This window comes from Pogonomyrmex barbatus, unplaced genomic scaffold, assembly GCF_055798465.1.
Source record: "Pogonomyrmex barbatus isolate J1 unplaced genomic scaffold, ASM5579846v1 scaffold12, whole genome shotgun sequence".
Lineage (NCBI taxonomy): Eukaryota > Metazoa > Arthropoda > Insecta > Hymenoptera > Formicidae > Pogonomyrmex > Pogonomyrmex barbatus.
This window is the reverse complement of record NW_028297108.1, coordinates 4,460,340-4,481,957: the sequence shown is the minus strand read 5'-3', so window position 1 is coordinate 4,481,957 and position 21,618 is coordinate 4,460,340. Positions and strand designations below refer to the sequence as shown.

Genomic DNA, 21,618 nt, shown 5'->3' with positions numbered 1-21,618 from the left:
CGTGTAAATAATAGGGGATTTTAATATACGTTCCAGCATGTAATCTGTCACTCTTGTTAACCAGCTTGACATTTGCGCGATTCAAGTTCATGCAATTTTCTCCACGCGTTCCATTCGAGAGGTTAAAGTAATCCCGGGGTTCATCCCGGGTAGGAATCGACGAGATGGGATCCGTCACGCGAACGCATGCGCGACGTAGGTTTACATTAGATATTACTAAACAAACGGCGAAATAATCAGTTGTTCTTATCGCGCGAATTAAATGGAAATATATAACGTGTCTTCTTTTTCTTAATGCGCATAACAGATTTCCTTGATAACGTGATGCTCGCGAATCGCTGGGTGATCAATAGATACAGAAGATTTCATGTGGCGTAAACGGCATTTTGCTGAAGATATTGCCACCTTCGTAAATAATTGTAACATTAACATTCACTAATCAACGTCGAATATGACGTGGTGAGTACTCAAAACTTCAAAATCTGTCAAATCTTTTGATACTACTGGAATTTACATGACATATATGTTGTATAAACAGGAATCCTTTAAAGAAGAATTACTTGAACCAGAGACCAACTTCTGCGCCACCGCTTTTATCCTACGTGGAGGATAAAGAATTAGATGCTGTCGTTCAAAAGCTCATTTAGTATGTATATTTAATGAATTGCTATTACTGCTGCACATCTGAATGGTCATATATTTACAAGTTGTTGTTCCTCATTAAGACTTGCTAATGATCCACTTAAATGTACTTAAATTCAGTTGCTATTGTTTATCTTTTTTATGATTAACTGTTATATGTTTGTTACCTGAAAACTATTCAGAGATATTACATTTTATTTTCTTTTCAAGTGTCGAAAGTGCAATAAGAAAATTAATCAAGGAAATGAAGAAATATATATTAGCTCTGGCAAATCTGGATAAAGCAGATCAACGATTGAGTACAAATCTAATCAGTTGTGGGCTAGCACAAAATAACAATGAATGTAGAAAGATAGTGGAAGAGTATTATTCTGTCGCCACACAGGTGAGTTAACCTGTTATATGTAATGTTGACAATCTTTGAGAAAATTTACGATATGTTTCAATTATCAGGTGGGAAAAAATGTTCAGGAAATCAGCAGTTTATGTCATAAGACATTTATAGAACCTCTGAAAAAATTCAGAAATGAATTTGTCACCATTGCTGCGGCAATAGCAAAGCGCGAGGATCTAGTAACTACATGGAAATACTTGTATAATCGTGTAAAAAAATTACAAGAGAAGAAAGACAGAACTGCGAGTCATATCGCAAAGCTGGAAAGAGAACGGCGAGCAGAAGAAGCAGCTGCTAAAGAATTGAAGACTATACATGCTCAATTACTCACGGAATTACCGACGTTTCTCGGAAAAAGATTGGAGTACATTAATCCGAGCATTCACGCTGTGATTATGATACAATTAAATTATTATGGACATGCGACACAGTTATATACACAATTGATGCCTATTCAATGTTCTGAATTCACATCAAGCATGGTAGTACCTGAAGAAGAATATCAGCGAATAATAAGTATTGAATTAAATAGATTGAAATCGCTTACTATAGTGAAAGATCATTAAATAAGTAATAACATACCCCAAAAATTTTTGAAACAGCGCATTATATAATAAATAAATAAATATATATATATATATATATATATATATATATATATATATATATTCTAAGGCCATTTTCAGATAAGAACATGTATTCGTTTGTTAAACGTTTCTAACTCGGAATTAAACAGACAAATAGAAATTATAAGAATTTTTATTTTTATGAGATGGTTGCTAAATAACTAATAACTAAGATGTTCATTGTTTGGCAGTATGTACATCGTATGGAACTTTTTGCAAAAATGTGCTGTTTTAAGATGGAACCATTCCTTGTCTTCTTTTTATTTGAGAGCCCATGCGACGATTGTGATTACCTTGTGTAGCTTTGTGTATATTTTTTTTTTTATTAATTGAGACGTTTTTGTCTTGCCTTTGACCTTTAAGCTTGCCTTAAAAAAAATGAAAAATTGCAATTTGTAATTTATATCATTCAGCAAATTTTGTCGAATCATCAAAATGTTATAATATTTGATTTGTAATGTCATATAAGCGACCAAATAGATGAAACAAAAGAGAAACAATTAAATAAGCCCTAATTAGATAATATTAAAACTTGAGAAGTATTATGCATTATAATAAATCAATAATTAAGTGTATTGTGTAAATATATATTTCCATAAGTTAAAACAGGGATTTTGCATATTTGCCAAATAAAAAAAAATTCCTTTAATTTTTATTTTGTATCTGTTTGTATAATTTTTATAGTTTAATATGACTGTAGTCTTGAAAAAAATTTATATAAATAAATATACAGCTTACCATTTATATTATGCGCATTTTTGTCTTCTCTTGCCGATTGTTTTTTTTGCTCGATTTTAGCACGCAATTCTGCTGGATTTTGTATAAAGTGATCTTTATTCCGTACAGATTTCTCATCTTCAATTTCAGTGTCATTTTCGGAACTATCATTATTTTTATTGTGTGTACGAAATACCTAAATATCAAATTCATTTTATAAAAAATAAAATTTATAAAATATAAAATTAAAAGCAATATTTAAACCAACCCTTGGAGTAGTGAAAGATCTAGCGTCTATTTCTGTAGAATCGTCCGGTGCACTACCACGAATATCGTGGCTATCATATGTGTCGTCATATTCATCATCATATTCATCAACAACAAGGCTGTATCTCTCATAAATATTCCGTGCTTTCTTAATTTCAGACTTATCATTTAATAATTCGTTTGCATTTCTGTACTTATCTTGCCTAAAAAAAAAAAAAAAAATTATTACAACAGGATGGACATTAAAATTCAATGAAAGCTTTTCAAAAGTAAATTTGATAATTTACTTTTTTCTCGTGTTTAATGTATCTAAAAACTTCTCTGGCATAACTTCAAATTCGTTATCAGAAACATTCAGTTTTTGAAAACCACTGGCTAGATTCGTAGTAGCATCCACAGTGATTGTTTCCTAAAGATATATAACATACATTAATTTGCTATATCGTCTTATCATAACGTTCAAATTGTTTTTTTGTTACTTACCATTGGATCCGGTGGTATATATGGTATTGTTTTATCAAGCTCTTTCAACTTAAAAGGTAAACTGTCTTCCAAAAATGCATTTATCACAGTTTCAACATTATATTTATAATATTGTAAACATAGCTAAAAATTTTGAAAGACATAAGTTAACGAAACTAATGGTCTTTATGTAATTCATTAATTGGAGCTTTTTTAATCAATTATCTACCTGGATAAAACCTTCACCATAGTCAGTATAAATTTCTTTCACTTTTGAAATTAGAATCTTTATATCATCTGGATCTTTAGAAACAGAGTCCACCTTGTTCATGCAAGTTATATCATTGTTACTTTTGGATTCTTTTCGATTACTTTGAATGCCACTAGGTCCAGCAATGGCCATCTATAACATAATCCGTAATAACAAAAATCTTAAACAAATATATATTATATAATATATGATTGTTCTTTACATTTGTATTATTGCAAGAAGCGTTAACCAACATCTGAATGTCTCCAATCGATGCATGTAATGATTGTAAGATATAGTCACATTTTATCATATCACTGATGATATGTAAGAAAAACTAGAATTTCAAATTTCTTTGTAAAAATAATTTTTTAAAAAAGGATACACTTCAGGACAAAGTCTGATTATATTTTCGAGATCGACATCAATTGGATAAAACTGATGATAATCCATAATAAATTCTTTTTCGGATATGGCATTCATCAGTGAGTTCAAATATTCCTCTATGCAATTCCTTATCCCATTTTCGGTTATTGTACTTCTGAAAATGCGATATCAAATATAAGTAAATTACTTTATCTATATAATTATTTTTTTCATCGTAAAACAGTATTTTCTTATACATACATCTTTTCTTGAATACTTAATATAGGTTCATAGATAATAATTCGATAAAGATTTAATATTTCCACTCTGATTACATCGAGACGATGCTTCAATTCGATGTACTTTGGCATATTTTCTTCACTATATGCTAACTTATCTAACTTTTTATACATTTCAGGTATTGTGCTCCCATAAAATGAAACTATCCTAGCGAATAGAAACAATATAGTGGTACCAATATAAAAATATACTGTGTTTATACAAAGTGTGTACGTGCACAAAAAAAAATTTTTAAATCTTCGAACATTAAAACTGATTTGAGAAAAATAAATATACATACATAAAACTAAAATATATATAAAACTAGAAAATCTGTTATCTTAATTAAATAGTAATAAAAGAATCTTTATTCACTTGTTTATAAAATCTTCTCTATGAAATGCAGCAATTAATGGAGAATATGTTTTTAATAATATAGAGAGAGTCGATGATATATCTAGAATATAGAGTATCAAATCCTCTAAATTATGTAATGACATCTCAATGGAGCCTCTTCTCTGTAAAAGTGCCACTGCTTCAGTTGTGTCATTTGAGTGATCCTCAAATTTGCGTTCAACATTTTGAAAAGCCTAGAATAAAATAGCAAGAATAATTGATTAATTAATTTAAAATCGAAATAGAAATTATAGACCTCTATATATATATATATATATATATATATATATATATATATATATATACTCTTTTCATGATCAACAAATTTCTATCTAACTTAAACTACTGATTAAATTTTGAAGAAAACTTTACTAAAGAATTAATTATATTTTAAATTTATATTTGTGGCTAATGTTTCATACATGAGTACAATTAAAATGTATGATTTATATATTTCTCTTTTATCACTATTAAAGACACTACATTACCTTTATGAGGCATGGCACAGATTTTTGAAGGTCGTCATTATACAGTGGCTGTAAGTTAAATACACATTGTATAATTTTTTCTATAACTTTGTTGTTTTCTCTGCCATATAGTTGACATAAATCAAATATAATTGGTATAGTAAATATATAATTGTCATATAATAGATTTCCTAGAAATGGACGGCTCATATATTCTGTAGTACTCATTTTGTTCGTGCAGAGACGTGCAAAGACAAGAAGTACATTGCGACGAAGACTTTCTAATGCCTCACGCATCTTTGGTTCAGCAGGAAAATTTTCCAAGACATAGAAAGGTGGAGCCTCTTGTAAAAAGGACACTAATGTATCCATAATTGAAGTGTTATATACAATATTGGACCAGAATCTAAATAAAGAAAAAATACTTATAATAATATGTATATGTCATTAATAATATTGAAATTATTAAAAGTTCTGTTATACCGATAGAATGGAAGATCCAATAGCCAGTTCAGATCTTCGATAATATAATTTACAACCTCCAACCAGCGATCTTTGGCACCTACAATTTCTGATCCATCATTGTTATATATTTCCGGTACTTCATAATGTAGAAAATAACGTTTGTCTGCCCACCTTGCATTCTAAAATTCATTATTTAATATTGATTAAGCAACATCTGGCTCATAGATATAGACAGAAATAGGACACAAATTTTGAGATATAAATTTCTATAGTATCATGTTTCAAAAATTAATGTACCAGTGCGTTTATCATAACCACTACTCCATCATTCTTGACGTTTAACTGCAGTTCTTCCAAAGGCACACAATCCGGATTCTATTTGACAGAAAAAGACAAAGATTCTTTTATTTTTTTTTATATATAAATTATATATTTCCTGCGATCGATTTATTTTGCGAATTATTTTGTCTCCAAATAAAAAAAAAGAAATTTATAAGAAAGCATAAGAAAGTTAATTACCTCGTAGAATTTCATGGTTTTACGCAATGCATTGTCTGCTGTAAGGAACAATTTTGTTTTGTCGCGTATCAGTCGACGACGAACGGGAAAAAAAACAGGGTGGAAGCGATGAAATGAGAATGATAAGAGCACACGTAACGAATAGGTATAAAGAGGGGAACGAAATGTTTATTCCGGGGATCGTTGAATGTTCTGAAAAGTCACAATTAACGATATAAAAAGCCGGGCAGTCCCGACTTACAGTGATCTCCCAGGTACGCGTGATGCAAATGTTTCTTGGAAACTAGGATGTTTATCGATATTCGATATCATCAGTCGATATATGCAGATGTTCCCATAGCATATATAGAGCCTTTTTCATCAATCTTCGGTTAAGTTAACCGACGGTTAACTCGACTATCACGATTGCCAACAACTGAGAAGTAAACTATTTATTATAGATAAGTATTAAAATTTTTGTTTAAGCGAATTGTTTAATAATTTTTATTTACATTAATTATCGGATATTACTTACAATTTCATCTATCTACCAAAATACCTACAACAGGGAGTCAATCATGTAACTCGATTGACCCCCGTGAAACGTGAAATTTTTCACTTTTCATTTTTCACACCTTGACATTTCACATGAAACTTTTCACGTACAGCGATTGTATGTAGCTTGGATGCGTGGAAAGTGAAATCATGAAATATAGTTTTCATAGATTTTATAGCTAATGAAAATTATTTTATTGGTACAGTATTATATACATCTTTTAATAACCAATTGTATATGTACTACGTATACTTAATCCTAACGCAGCCCTAATCTTCTCTAATTCCAAAGCATATTTATTAATTCCCTAGATTTCCGCTTTTCCGCCAAGGTACATGGCGAAAAAATTCACGTGAAAAATTTCACATTTTCACGTTTGAGAGAGTTACATGATCCCGCAAAATCGTACATGATCGTAAGTTCACGTGAAACTTTTTACTTTTCACATTTCCGCCCTAGGGGAAAAGTTACATGATTGATCCCCACGAAAAGAATATTAGGTAAAAAACACACACACTACTTTCTGAGCATTGAATTACAGTTGGCACTCCTGCGGGTTAACCATTGGTTAACTTAACCGAAAATTGATGAAAGAGGCCCATAGACCGAGCCTTAATACGAGGATAACTGATATTTGCGGTAAGGGGGGCACGTCTGACTTCGATTATTTTCGTAAGTTCTTGAATATATTCGGCTTCTCACGTGACTGTCATATTGTAATTAGTGATTCTTAATCTAACTGTGATACATAAAAATATTTTAAATTAATTAATAATGAAACATTCTGCTTTCGTTATTTTATATAAAATATTTTCTGTTATTTCTTAAGACGAAATAGTTTTGTAACTTATATATATATATATATATATATATATATATATATATATGTTATAATATTATTTAAAATTTTCTTGCAGTTAATTCGAAGGACCAATCGAAAATTGCATCGCGTGGTTTGTTGGATGACACCCGTTTGACCACGTCCCGATTGACCACTAGCCACTCACAGCACTTGAACAGTGGAAAAATTCTAGGTGCTGGCTTCTGTGAGTGGCTAGTGGTCAATCAGGACGTAGTCAAACGGGTGTCACCCGATTGTTTAGCTCAATTTTTTTTTACATACTTTATCTCTTTTTTTTTTCTTTCTAACATGAAGGAAAAAAGAGAAAAAATGAACGGTGCAAGAAATCAACTAACAGATAGTCCTGCAGTCAGCACAAGTCGATGAGTTGGAGGTTATTTACAGCGCGAGATATAAACGAGCGTTCGTTGGAAATTTTATGAAACGAATAGATTTACAAGTCAGAGATGTCAATCCTGAAGATTTTTTGCACCATCATTTTAACTGCTTGCATCACAAACGGCAACGAGTCCGGTTTTTGTGAAATATCCAACGAATGTACCAAGGATGTGGAAACAGGCTCCGCTCAAAACCGCTTCACTGGAAAACGGTCAGGAATTAAATTTTACAAATTGTACATCTATTTGATTAATTGAGTTGAACAGAAACGCTTATTATTCATTTATTTTTATACTTCTCTTTTCCGAGCAAAAATGAAAAATTTATGGATTTTTTTTAAACAGTTATATTCTTTACGATGTGAATCCCGCAGAAGGCTTTAATCTGAGGAGAGATGTATACATTCGTGTCGCTGTTTTCCTAAAAAGACTGATCGAAAAGGATAAAGAGTTTCAATGGCAACTAGTTTTACCACCATGGGGTAATATATGAACTAAAGATGTACTTCACAAAATATAGAATTCGTAGGTAATTATTTATACCTTCTGATCTATTCTAGGTAAATTATATCATTGGCAAAGTAAAAATATAGGATCTCAGGAGCGTCTACCTTGGAGTACCTTTTTTGATATTACAAGTTTACAACAATATATACCAGTTATTGAGATGTATAAATTTATGGAAGGTACACTTTTCTACTTTTATTAATTTCAAAATAATTGGGAATCACATATTTATGCAATTCAAATATATATAGAATAGTTCTTAATCATATATCGATATTCTTTAAAGTCAAAGTGTAAAATAAGATAAAAGAGTATTACATGAATGTAAATTATTTACAATTTTTAGTTTAGTTAGAGTTTAGTTAGAGTGAAATTTAAAATATTTTAAATATTAATAAATATTTGCAGATATTTAAAAAATAATGCTTAAAATACCACCAAATACAGAATATTCTGCTTCATCATAGAGATAAGAATAGTAGAGGAAATTTAATTTTTCTAAAGTTCACACTTTATTACTCTCAATAATTTAGAAGATACAATTTGAATAATCTGTGGTTATAAAAAAATTTGTTCTAAATTGCTTAAATATAAAAACAATGTTCTGTATGGTATTTAAGTTTATTAACTCTTTTTTATTTTTAACATTATGAGAATTTGATAAATGATTTACCTGACTGTATAACAGCTTGATTTTAGAGTACTCACAAGGCAGAGAGATACAACTTGATCGTCTATACATTCTTCAAAATGATGAGGAAATGTTCAAGACAGGTAAATTTGAGGATAAGAATGAACTGGTGGACTGTGATCATGACTCTTTACGATATCATAAACTGGGACAACATTTGTATAGTGGTCCATTCTGGGGCTATTATAATATTACTGTTCGAGATGTGAAGTGTCTCAAGTTCCATGGCATGGCATATGATCTCTCTCAAAATCTCATGCCAACGCAATACAGGTAAAAATATTTAGGATATTTTTTAAAGACTTTAACTTCCTAAAATTTCCTTTTTTAAGAATCTTATCAGAGATTTTTATATAGATCCGTAATGTTTGATCACATGGAGATAGCTTTACATGATGAATATGGATCTAGAGAATACTGGAGGGCTCGACGCAGTATGCGTTATAATTTTGAACTTTATGATATTGCAGAAAATTACAGGAAAACTTTTTTGAATTTTACAAATGAAGATGCTAATACGAAACGACCCATAAATTGGATTGAAGAAAAAGTGTATATTGTTGATTTATATTATAATATATTAATAAATTATAATTCTAATCTTAATTTTAATTTTTAGTCTCGGCGAAATGCAAAAGGCGGACCGTATCTGGCGGTTCATCTTAGGAGACGTGATTTTGTCATAGCTCACAAGGCATCAGTGCCGACAATAATGGATACTGCCTTGCAATTACAAAAAAATATGGATAAGTTAGGATTAAGCCTATTGTTTGTTGCAACAGATGCAGAGCAAAATGGTATCTTCAACTTATATATATTTGAATATTTTATAATATTTCATAAATTTTAAAACAGTTGATAAATTTAAAATCGATTTCAAAAGGAAAGAAAATAATATTTTAAGTAAAATCATTTCCTTGAGATTACTTCACAAGGAATGTTATTTTATAAGAAAATTTTAATTTGAGAAAATTAAAATTAATTCCTTGTTATTCAAATACTTAATGTTAAAATATTATAATAATATTTTTTAATATTACTAAAGAAAACTTTTGATATTGAAGTTATGATTGAAAAGACATGAGGAAAAATTAAATAATATTTAAATAATAATTTTCAGAGTTTGAAGAACTCAAGTCATATTTACCTCAATACAAAGTCATGAAGTTTGTACCATCTAATTATGTGATAAATAAATTTAAAGATGGTGGAGTCGCGATTATTGATCAGATAATCTGTTCCTATGCCAGGTAAGAATATTTATATAACAATTGATTATAAGATAAAATTGATAATAAGATGTTAAGTACACAAACTATTCTTTTAATAAATGTTTGAAATATACAGCTTGTAACAATACAAGGATCTTTTTCATATAATCCTTTTTTATTTTAATTAGATATTTCATTGGAACACATGAGTCAACATTTACATTCAGAATACAAGAAGACAGAGAGATTATTGGTTTTTCATCTGAAACTACATTTAATAAATTATGTAAGACTAATCAAAATTGCAAAGTAGATGGATTTTGGTCAATTGTCTGGTAATATGCTGTTTTGGTAACATAAAATTTATAATTTATAAATTTTTTTACGATTGTTTCATTAGAAACAAAAAATTTAAAATTCATTATGCATTAAAATAATTTTGTATTTGCATAATTCCATATAATACATGTTAAAAAAATTTAAAGAAGGAATGTTTGCTATAAAAGAAATTAATGCAATGATAATTTAACTTTTTAACATACTTACAAGTGTTTGCTCTCAATACTTTGTCATATGTTCACACTTTTTCTTTTAATAGATAGGTAAGGCAATAGAAAGCTTGTTCCATTGGTCGTAATGATTAAAAATTTTTAATATACTGTAATACATTTTTAATAAATATGATTTTATTTTGATTTAATTTATATATCTAAAAAAAGAAATCTATGCCTTTTATTAGGGATGTCGATTCTTGATTCGATGCGTCGAGAATCGATGCTTTTTTGACGATGCATCAATTATTTATTGCAATTCCTATTCCTAGAATGATCTATGAATCGAGAATCAATTCATAGAACTCTCGAATATAGATTCATATTCTGAATCTTCTTTTAAGCCAGCGGCATACGATGTTTGCTGAATTGCTAGCTGAATTCGTATATCTATTCGTATATCTATTCGTATATTATCAGAATTTTAGGTTCATATTATTGATTAATTCATAGTATTGGCGTATAATTTTTCTCTAATAATAAAAGTTATTATACTTTTCATGTTTATGCAATAATGTGAATATTGTACAAATCTTAATAACGAAGATTATTACGATTGGATCTTAAGAATAAATATGTAATTTATTCGGATTATTTTGCGGATTATTTTGAAAAAAATTTTATAATTTAAATTAATTATAACAAATTTATTATTTCGATTATTTCTAAATATAAATATTAAAAGTTTTTATTTTTATGTTAAATATTTATATTTAAAAATAATTAAATGGTAAGTTTGTTATGTTAAATTTAAACTATAAAATTTATAATAATTCTTTCTTATAAGAGAAATATCAAAATTATTTGCAAGTGGAAAAATGATAAATTTATTTTTGACATTTTATTTTATTTAACGATGTATTTGCAACCTTTATAACGTGTTATGTCATATCATTTCTACTTTGCGTTTAAAAAAACTTTTTATTATATGTAACGAAAATGTGATTTCTATGAACTTGACAAATTTAGATCTTTTTACTTTTATTTTATATAAATTCATACTTTATATTAATTCATTATGTGTATTAATTCATTATGTATTTTTAATTATTTTGTATGCGATTTTATTTCTCGTTTGTCGGCCTTACACGGTTTTATTTACACTTTGTTTATTTATTTTTGATATTTAAATGGTACTCGTTCGAGTAATATTCTCTCTATAAAATATTAAATATAAAAACTACAATATAAGTAATATAATATAATATATTATTATAAATATATTTTACAATACACAGCTCTTATTTAATAATTTTATAATTATTATATTATATAATATTAATTTAGCCTTATTAAATTATTATTAATAATAATTTAATATATGTTATATGTTAACTGCTTATTTATTGATTATATACAATACTATGTTAGTAATTGTATATAATATTATTAATTGCTTAACATATTACTTATTAACTTATTTACTTATTTATTAATTGTAAATTAGTTGTAACCAAAAGTCGTCCAGTCGCGTTCAAACTGTTTCATGTTTTTTGCATTTAAATAACTCTATGTTATTCTTCACCAAAACATGAAAAGTTGATAAATGCATAAATTTCGCCAAGTATATATTACATATGTACACAAAAATAGAAAATAGAAATAGAAGTCATGAAAGTAAATACATATAAAGTAGATACATATAAAACTATCTATAATAATAAAAATATCTATTTGTATTTATAATTTTGTTGAGAATTTAAACATGAATTTTGTATGCTAAAAATTGTTTTCTAATATATGTATATGAATATATAAGTATTACACAGACGCGCTCCAATTGAAAGCATGAAGTCAGTATTAATAAGCGAAGACAAAATGAGTCAAATACTTTTCTTAACCAATTCTTAATATTATTTATTTCATAATGAAAAAAAGAATAAAGGCAAAATAATCTGTTTTGCTTTTAAAGATGATGCACATTATCCTTTTTTTCTCTCTTATTTTTATAGCGAGTTCGGTCATCCACACTAGGTTAGTACACACTAAATGCTACTATACATGAACTTATTGAATATAAAAGAACATAAACATTCTAAATAGTTACATAAATAGTAAAACATGAGTTTATCATCTTATTTAGCAAAATATATATTAATGATTTCATTATCAACGAAATTACATTATGTCATGCATTTATATATTTCATATGTAAGTTTTTAATGTGCATTAATGGTGTAGTGTGAGTGATTGAATTTTCTTACTGTCTATTATTTTTATCATCTCGAAATTATTTCTCAAAATTATTTCAAGGCACTCTGAGAAATAGATGCATTTTTTGTTTTTTAATATATTGTTATTGTTTAATATATTGTATCAGCAATTACATTTGGAAGCGCAGTCTCTCTGTGTAAGTCTATAATAAAAATATTAATTTAATAATAATAATTGTTAATATTATGTAAGTATTTATGTAATTATACCTGCCAGACTGGATTGTATTATATCATATTATCTTTCATTACTTATATGTTATTCATATTAATGATAAAATGAAATTAATACATTTAGTTCGGTCAACGAATTACAATCTTAACATGATACTATGCCATATTCCAGTGTATCTTAAGACACAAATAAATGTTTATAATCAATTAAAATTGATATAAAGATTTACTTTATATTAAGAACAAACTTATTTGTTAACTTGTTTGGGTTATTCAAATTCGCTAGAAATGTCGATTTCGTATATTTTTCGACATGGAAGTTTGCTTTTTGTACGAAATGTAGAAATTAACGGCTTCTGTTTATGATAATTACAAGTTTGTTTAAACATTACAATGTTGTCGATTTTCTTAACGGGTGCTTTGGAGATGTTATGTTTTTTCAATATAGAAATTACTGATTCAGAAAGTTTGTTATCTGTATAGTGGATTGAATATATTAATAACTGATGATATATTAATAATTCATGATTTATAAATATTGCCACATATCCCGAATATATATTTGATGAATTTGTTACCTGATGATTCGCTCTTCTCAGTGAAAGATTTTTTTGTCTTTGATATATTTGCAGTACTTAATTTGTCTTCATGTTTAGACAATACATGCACTGACAATATAGTCTTTTTGTCACATATAAATTCCTACAAAATTATAAATAAAGAAACATAATTAATCCATTTTGCAATTAAGAAAAACAATTAGCTTAATCTCTCTATTGGAAAGCATTTACATACAAACATAAGAGTGCATATCACTCAAAAAAAGTGAAAGCGATATCAAAAGATTTTTAGTATCGTTTAAGTGTAATATTTCTTACAATTTATATTGTTTCATAAATGATACATTAAATTTGTTTTTATTTTCTTTAATATAGTTATATATGATACAAAATGCAATTAAGGTGAATTTCATTAATTGAATTTCATAGGAAAGAAGCGGAAACAGAGATGCTATTAATTTTTTAATCTTAAAAATTATTTTTCTCAAAAACTCAACGTCAAAACATTATGTACTATTTTATATTTTGTTTCTTATTTAATAATTAATTTCTTTTAATATTATTACGGATTACAATGGGCAATACAAATAAAAAGAAACAGTGCGAAAAAAAAAATATTATTACCTCGTAAAACATAATCAAATCATACTTTGTAATTTGTCTTACATATGATTTTTCAACTTCTGCTCTATCAAAACCATATTTCTCAGTAACAATCTCTTCCCAAATTATATTAGCTGCTTTATCTAAATTTAATATCTTCGAATATTTATCTATAATTAACTTCGTCTTGTACTTCTCATAATCCGTTTCACAAATATCACGAATATAATGCTGGAATTATAATAATCGATTTAAAAAGTTAATAGCACATTAAAGTTATATTTCTCGAATAATAAAAAAAATGAAATGCAGAAAGAGAGAGAAAGAAGAGTATTACATAATATATCTCTCTCTCTCTCTCTCTCAATAATATTTGCTTTGAGTAAGCTAGTTGAGTTACAAATTCATTAATTTAGCGACACATAATTTAAGATAAAGCATTTATCTTGAATTTACATATATTTAAACAAAACGAAAAGAAAAATTATTCGACGCTAAGACTATCTGTCGTTTATGATATAATGCTATCTATGCTATCTATATTTTTGTTGTTTTAAATATCATAGATAGCATATATGGCTTAAATTATTGTTTATAAAATTATTATTTGCATAGTTAATAACAAATTGCTCCAAATATTATTAATGCAGATCGCTTTATAATTACCGACATATAAGATACTAATTGTTGGATATGATGCTGAATAACATTTGGATTCATGGAACCTTCAACTGCGATAATTATGCCTTGCATACCACCTACTTTACGTCGTTTCACACACACTCTGCTGACCATTTGTTTAAATTTTTGAAAGTACACTGAACAATATTTTGATAATATAGGATACAAAAGATCTAATTTTAAATTTAGTATCATCGTTTCTGGGCCAAGTTGATAATATACTTGTACACATGAGATATCGTAGAATTCATTTTTTATTTCGAATAGCACACCTGCGGATACATTGTATCGTTATAGATTGAATTATTGATGATTTTGATCTTTATTGAATTAAATATATATTCAATCAAAATCAAAATTTTTGTAACAAAAATTTTATCATATACAATATAATGTTGTAATTATAAATGTATATTATTCTTTTCTAACTTTTTAGTATTTAATTATCGTCACATAATATATGTCAAACCTTACATTTGTATGTATTATTTTCAATATTAGTTTTAATAGTATTTAAGCTGAAAAAATTTTAGATTCTAATTCTAAAGATTAAAAAGAGTTTTAATATTTTTTACGTTTATGTAATGCTATCAAATTGATATTAATTTTAAAATTAATTTGTTAAAATTATAAGTTAACTTTATATGTTTCATGTTTACTTACTCTCTTCCAATTTGATTTCTCGTTGTGGTATCATTTCTTCTTCCATGCTTATTGTTGGAATCTCATTATTATTCGCAGCTATTATATCGATTTCTAGTTTTCTAATTATACTTAAGGCTTCTTCTTTACTCATATCACCGTATATTAGGCATTCGACATGCATCTTACGAATAAAGATTCGTTTAAATTTTTGGATTTCATTAATAGTTACATCTATATAATTTTAAAAAAATGGTGATACAATTATAATAAGTTTGGTATTCTATTAAATCAAATTAAATCATAATCTAAATATTTTCATTTAAACATATGGTTTAATGTATACGTAATATGTTTTAAAAAAATTTAATGAAAGAATATTTTTCTATAAAAAAAACAATATCATGCAATAATAATTTAACTTTTAACGTTCTTACAAGTACTTGCTCTCAATATTTCGTCATACGTCCATATTTTCTCCGTTAATAGACACGAAAGATAATGAAATGCTTGTTCCATTGGTCGTGACGATACGAAAGATTTTAAGTTTTTGTCAATCTGTAACATACTTTTAATAAATGATTTTCTGATTTAATTTATTTACTAATTAGATCTATGTTTTCTTTGTACATACATTATGTTTTAAAAGTTCGAATTTCTTCGAATACAGCTTTACATTTAATATTTTAGAAATTGTCCTTGATAATAATTTATGATTTTCCAAAGTAATATTGCAAAATACTTCAAGCTAAAAAAATAATTATATAAAATAGTAAATAATTTTTTTAATTATTCATTTTTCTATAAACTTTTTGTAATATATATTTATTAAATAAATATAGTTACAAGCAGAGAATATAGTAATAAGTAAATAACTATTAAAAAATATGGAGAATATTTTGCTTTTAAATAAATAAAAGTTCGAATTTCAAAAGTCTTTTTGCGAATAAAATTTATCCATTTAGAGAAAAGTAAAATACAATTTTCGTTTCGTAGATAATTTGAATATATTATTGTATTATGTATCTATAAATAATTAACTTAACAATGAATAGTTATAACTTGTATAAGGATACATAATATTACAATTTTATGTAATATTAATATTGTTATTTTTATTTTACTTACCAATATTCCATAGCTAGTATTTTTAAGCTTCCATTTCAATGAATTGTCCGGGAAATATACATTTTCCTTGATAAAACTTTTAATCAATTTAGCAAATATAATATTTAAAATACTATTTAAAGGAGTGTCAGAAACATATGGACTACAAATCAAAATAACAGAAAATTATGATTAATTATCTATAATAATACATATTCGTTTTCACAGAAATATAAAATGTTCATGATTGTTGCACGTACCTGGTAAAATGAAAGAACATCTTCGATTGTGGTACAACTCTATCCATTTCCGGAATTATTTCATGCATATGCCAAAGTCTTACAAACGGTGTGTCCTCTATAATTTCAGGAAGTTTTTCGTACAATAATGATGGCTGCAAAATATTTTTGTCATTAGCATCTATGATGATATAATTGCAAAGAACATTTTTTTTGCTTTTAAGTAAATCGAAAAATAAATAATATGAATTTGTTATATTAATATCAAAATATCGTTTTCCGGAAATATTGAAATATTAAAAGTTAAAAATTGGATAATATTTTTTTTTTATAATTTAGAAGGGTTGTTTTTCCAATTTATTCTAATTGCAATTAAACATTGGAATAATATAAGATTTAATAATATACAACAAAGAATTATTCAAATTCTTTAAAGTTTAATATAATTATTACTAATATTCACTGTTTAAAATGTGTGTGTGTGTGTGTGTGTGTGTGTGTGTGTGTGTGTGTGTTTGTTTCAAAAATACGTATTCCGATTTTATATGATAAAAGATTCATTCATCTTCGATTAATTTTTTATATCTTTTTTTACATTTCTGCATACTTAGATGAAAGAACATTTTATTTAGTTATTAAAAAGAAAATATTTAGCTACCTTTTTATAATAACATCAAAATTATAAAACAACAGACAATTTTAATGCGTTTAAATATTAATATTAAAAAAAAATTACTCCGTTATTTGGCCAAGACATTAACTCAGATAATTCTGTATACGATTGCATCCATTTATCAATTAAATCCTTAGATATTCCACTAACTGTACATTCTGATATTGAATCACTTTTATGCATGCTATCTTCGTCTACTACTAGGAAAATTTTAATATTCTGTGGCGAAATGTAGTCATTTAGTATCTCTTGAATTATGGACACAATACTTTGGAAATCTCCAGAATTTTGTGTGCGTAAAATAGTTTTTACTGGATATTTGTGTAAACGTTTAGCCATTTTTACAGACAGTAGAGTAACATACATTTCTTCTTCTTCAAATATTTTGTATTTACACATCTGCAAATGTAGAAGTTTGTAAGTACTTATGCATATGGATTTATATGTATTATACATATGTAAATTACATATAAATTTATATATAATACTCTGTCAATACTCTATACAATTAATTTATTGTACTATAATACCCACTAAATTGTATTACAATTAGCATAAGTTGTTTTGTTGTAGAAAAGAATTAATAAAAAAAGATAACAAATTTAATAGTTAGCTAGTTTTTTTAGAAAAGTGGTATTAAATATGAAAGTGATATTTAATATACACGTGCCTGTGTGTTTGATCGCACATGTGGATTGATATTTGTTCATTGTTTATATAGAATGAAATTTTTAATAATAATTAGTTTCAAATGAATTATAAACACAAAAAGATTAATACAAAGAAAATGAGAAAAAAAGTTTTTTGTTATTTCATGCATAAAGATTTAAGAAAAATGACTTGAAGACATGCATATGTAAGAATTATCTTTTTCAATAACAATTAATGAAGCATTTTATCTTTATTCTATTCTATAATTATGAGAAATAGCCAATAATATGACGATTCATTGAAAGTTTTATATAAATCTTTATATTAAATAAATATTTTTTTTATTAATTACATTTTGCAGTATTTTCCTCAGATGTAATTGCCCGCATTCTGATAATAGATACATCTTTTTGAACGTCTTAATGTATTGAAAAAACAATGTAATGATTTCGGTGATTTTGGAACATCCTTCTGACGTTATAGCGATATGGACGTGGAAAAAATTGAGGCATGTAGCTGCTTCATAATTATAAGTTGTTATATTTCTTGCTAATCTAATAGAATATTTATCTTTTAATGTTTTTAATAGCGAATTGGGACCTTTATATTCCAGAATATAACTAATAAACTTTACAGCCTACATTAACAGATAAGTGGTAAAAATGAGTCATTATGGAAATGATCCATATTAAAATATCATAAATAGAACAATTTTTAGAATTATTTTGAAATTTCTGTGTTTGTCTATTTTAATAATGTAATCTTTTCCTTGTTTTACATTCAATATAGAAATTGATTGTTTCCAATTAATATTTGTTTTACTTTGAAAAGAAGAAAAGAAAAAAATAAACATGAAGATAACGGAAAGAGAATAATTATAAAATAAATAGAAGACAATTAATAATATAAAAACTTTTTTAAAATTTTAAATAAACATTATTAAAAAAACATCAAACATAAATATGATAATATAATTAAATGTGATATTTATAAAAAATATCATATTTCGCTAAAAGGAATTTTATTACCTTAGTCATACAATCATCTGTCAAATAGGGTAAAGGAAATGAGAGTGTTAAATGCAATATTTCGAGATCTAGTAAATACCATTTAGTGCATAATTGATTTTTAAATGGATCATCATAATTTTTCGTTAGTTTAATTTCTTTATTTCGTATCTGACAGAATTCTTTTACTATCATGCTTTCTATTTTATGTAGTGAATCTAAATAAAAATTTAGTTATTAGATTATTGCTATTATATATTATTATTAATTCTAATGCATTTTATATTTATTATTATTGTAAGTGAATTATCGTCTCTTACAACCACTAATGACGGACAGAGTCATGATATTGGCAGAGTAATATTTGTCAAAAAAGTCAAACAACTTAAGTCTGATCTCTTTCATAGACATTTTCTTCAAGACATCGTCTTCACATAAGCCGTCTGTTGAATAAGTATAAGAAGATATGTCGTTACCGTCAAGTTCATTGATCAGCGATTGTATAACATGTTTACTGCAAATTTTATAAGAAGAAAGATTGATTAGATAGATTAGATAGAAAGATTGACAAGAATATAACAAATTTATCAGCAAAACATAATGGCAGATTGATGAGAGCAAATCAAGCAAACTTTGATAAATTTGTTACACAATTTGATGCGTGTGAATAGCAAAAATAAAAGAAGATCTACATTCGACAAATTTTGCTGTCAATCGAATGTCGAATTGTATCAGCATACTGAGTCAGTCAAAACATAAATTTAGCAAACACTATTATTAATCAAATTTGTTATCAATTTATTTGAATACTGTGTACAATTTATTTACCGATTAGGTTTTAATAAATATTTTTCGAAATTTTGAAAGAAATCAATTATATCGTCCTGTAATATATTGTTATCTTTTGCATTTGTATTAATCTTGTTTATAGTTTCTCTGATCCAAGATTTTTTAAAGAGAGGTGTTACAAAGAAATGAACAAAGCGATTTAACGCTTCTTCAAAAACAATAGTATTCTCTGTTTCTATATTCCAACAATAGATACTATGATCCGGAAATGTTTCTATATATATATTGCCATTATGATTATGTATGAAACAATCGAATTCCTTGTACTGAGGATATTTTTGAGATCCTAAAATTAACATTTCTTGGCATAATTGCGCCAATCCTGTGAAATCATCCGGATCGGAATAATTGCCTATAATAACATATTTTATTTTTAATTAAGTAGCCATACAACTTATAATTTAATTATCATTTATTGGAATTATGTACATATTAAGTAAGTATGAAAAGAAGTATTGTAGCATTATACAATTGTAAGAAATAAATGTGTTAGAGGATGATGTAAATCTGTTAAATTAGAGAGTTTCTTTGCTTTTTTTTTTTTCTTTAAATTGGCTTTTTCCTTTAGTCTGGTTTTTAAATTAATAAAATATAGATAAATATTTATGTGTTATTAAATAATTTATGTGCCTATATACATTTACAAAGGAATAACTTAAATAAAGATGATATTATATAAATGTACTAAAAACAGTTTGTATTTGACAGACGCAATAAAATGGAAAAAAATCAAATTTTTAAAAATGTAATTTAGAGCATATAAAACTCTTCTATATGTTTATTTTATTTTTACCTAAAAATTGCTAAAATAAATAAAATTACGAGAATTATTCAACGTATACAAATATAATGTAAGAAACATTACCGACGTGAACATCTAATACGAAATAGGTTGTAGTATTCCAATAATTTGATAGATTCAGGTCATTTATTAACATCACTTTCATTTCGTTAATGAGCACTAAACTTTTGTAACTTTTATGATCATCGTTAGTTTTATTTAAGTCATGTTGTTCTAGTATTACATGTGAATCTTTAGTCGTCATTTTTACTGTATTAAGCTCGTGATTTCGACAATTTTCTTTATGAAGATTGTAAGAGAAACACGACGGTACTGAAGATTAGGATGTTCGATATTGTGTTATATATGTTTACTCACAATATAAATCCAATCTGTTATTTAGAACATTTCGTATGTTTGTGTTACGCAGACTATTACTTTAAATTTATATGTAATCAACGGCTATATTGAATCAATTTAATGTAATATTAATGTTTCACTAAATTCAAATTGCAATTATTACGAGTACTTTTTCTAAAAAAAAGTGCTATATTACTCACTTTTCTACATATATAATAACGCAGATATTAAATATAATATTTAAATAATATATATATAATAATGACATATAATTATACATTACGTATAATTATTATATTATATAATAATAATTTGTAATTATAAATTACATAAATATTTATAAATTAATTTTTGTATTATATTTCTCGACAATATAAAAATTGTCATATCGCTCTTTGATAAATTTGGAGTTACTATCGCTAAAAAATCGTAATTTAATGGTAAATCATTCTATGTTTCTCGTAATTTAAACAATATTGTGTTATTTTTAAAAT

The 21,618-nt window shown here is 26.3% G+C and overlaps 4 protein-coding genes across 6 annotated transcripts; 2 read left to right on the top strand and 2 right to left on the bottom strand.

Moving 5' to 3' along the window:
* The first annotated feature begins 40 nt into the window (after positions 1-40).
* LOC105428246 (bridging integrator 3) lies at positions 41-2,406 on the top strand. 2 transcript variants are annotated; one of them, XM_089071711.1, is made up of 5 exons: positions 41-195; positions 308-459; positions 539-646; positions 853-1,027; positions 1,096-2,406. In XM_089071711.1, the coding sequence occupies exons 2-5, from the start codon at positions 452-454 to the stop codon at positions 1,600-1,602; spliced, it is 798 nt and encodes a 265-aa protein (XP_088927837.1). In that variant the 5' UTR covers positions 41-195; positions 308-451; the 3' UTR covers positions 1,603-2,406. The 2 variants fall into 2 exon arrangements, with proteins under 2 accessions (XP_088927837.1, XP_025074313.2); XM_025218528.2 differs by lacking the exon at positions 41-195 and having other exon boundaries at positions 231-459.
* Positions 1,778-6,247, bottom strand: LOC105428244 (activating signal cointegrator 1 complex subunit 2). The gene is made up of 14 exons (XM_089071698.1): positions 5,851-6,247; positions 5,629-5,706; positions 5,350-5,510; positions 4,888-5,272; positions 4,379-4,593; positions 3,986-4,171; positions 3,744-3,899; positions 3,582-3,675; positions 3,338-3,511; positions 3,130-3,252; positions 2,934-3,055; positions 2,648-2,849; positions 2,401-2,575; positions 1,778-2,030 (listed from the first exon to the last, which is right to left on the bottom strand). Exons 1-14 carry the CDS (start codon positions 5,863-5,865, stop codon positions 1,894-1,896), a joined length of 2,223 nt encoding a protein of 740 aa, XP_088927824.1. The 5' UTR covers positions 5,866-6,247; the 3' UTR covers positions 1,778-1,893.
* Positions 6,248-6,950: 703 nt separating this feature from the next.
* On the top strand, positions 6,951-10,728 carry O-fut2 (O-fucosyltransferase 2). Of its 2 annotated transcripts, XM_011640425.3 has the most exons (9): positions 6,951-7,057; positions 7,542-7,836; positions 7,970-8,106; positions 8,185-8,310; positions 8,831-9,095; positions 9,180-9,372; positions 9,442-9,619; positions 9,943-10,072; positions 10,222-10,728. In XM_011640425.3, the coding sequence occupies exons 2-9, from the start codon at positions 7,694-7,696 to the stop codon at positions 10,370-10,372; spliced, it is 1,323 nt and encodes a 440-aa protein (XP_011638727.2). In that variant the 5' UTR covers positions 6,951-7,057; positions 7,542-7,693; the 3' UTR covers positions 10,373-10,728. The 2 variants fall into 2 exon arrangements, with proteins under 2 accessions (XP_011638727.2, XP_011638728.2); XM_011640426.3 differs by lacking the exon at positions 6,951-7,057 and having other exon boundaries at positions 7,438-7,836; positions 7,999-8,106.
* A 2,130-nt stretch (positions 10,729-12,858) lies between these two features.
* On the bottom strand, positions 12,859-21,496 carry LOC105428242 (insulin-degrading enzyme-like). The gene is made up of 15 exons (XM_011640424.3): positions 20,849-21,496; positions 19,963-20,335; positions 19,455-19,648; positions 19,156-19,352; positions 18,480-18,764; positions 17,540-17,875; positions 16,825-16,958; positions 16,586-16,727; positions 16,092-16,205; positions 15,895-16,015; positions 15,479-15,691; positions 14,801-15,087; positions 14,156-14,365; positions 13,550-13,673; positions 12,859-13,446 (listed from the first exon to the last, which is right to left on the bottom strand). Exons 1-15 carry the CDS (start codon positions 21,027-21,029, stop codon positions 13,241-13,243), a joined length of 3,117 nt encoding a protein of 1,038 aa, XP_011638726.2. The 5' UTR covers positions 21,030-21,496; the 3' UTR covers positions 12,859-13,240.
* Positions 21,497-21,618: the final 122 nt, after the last annotated feature.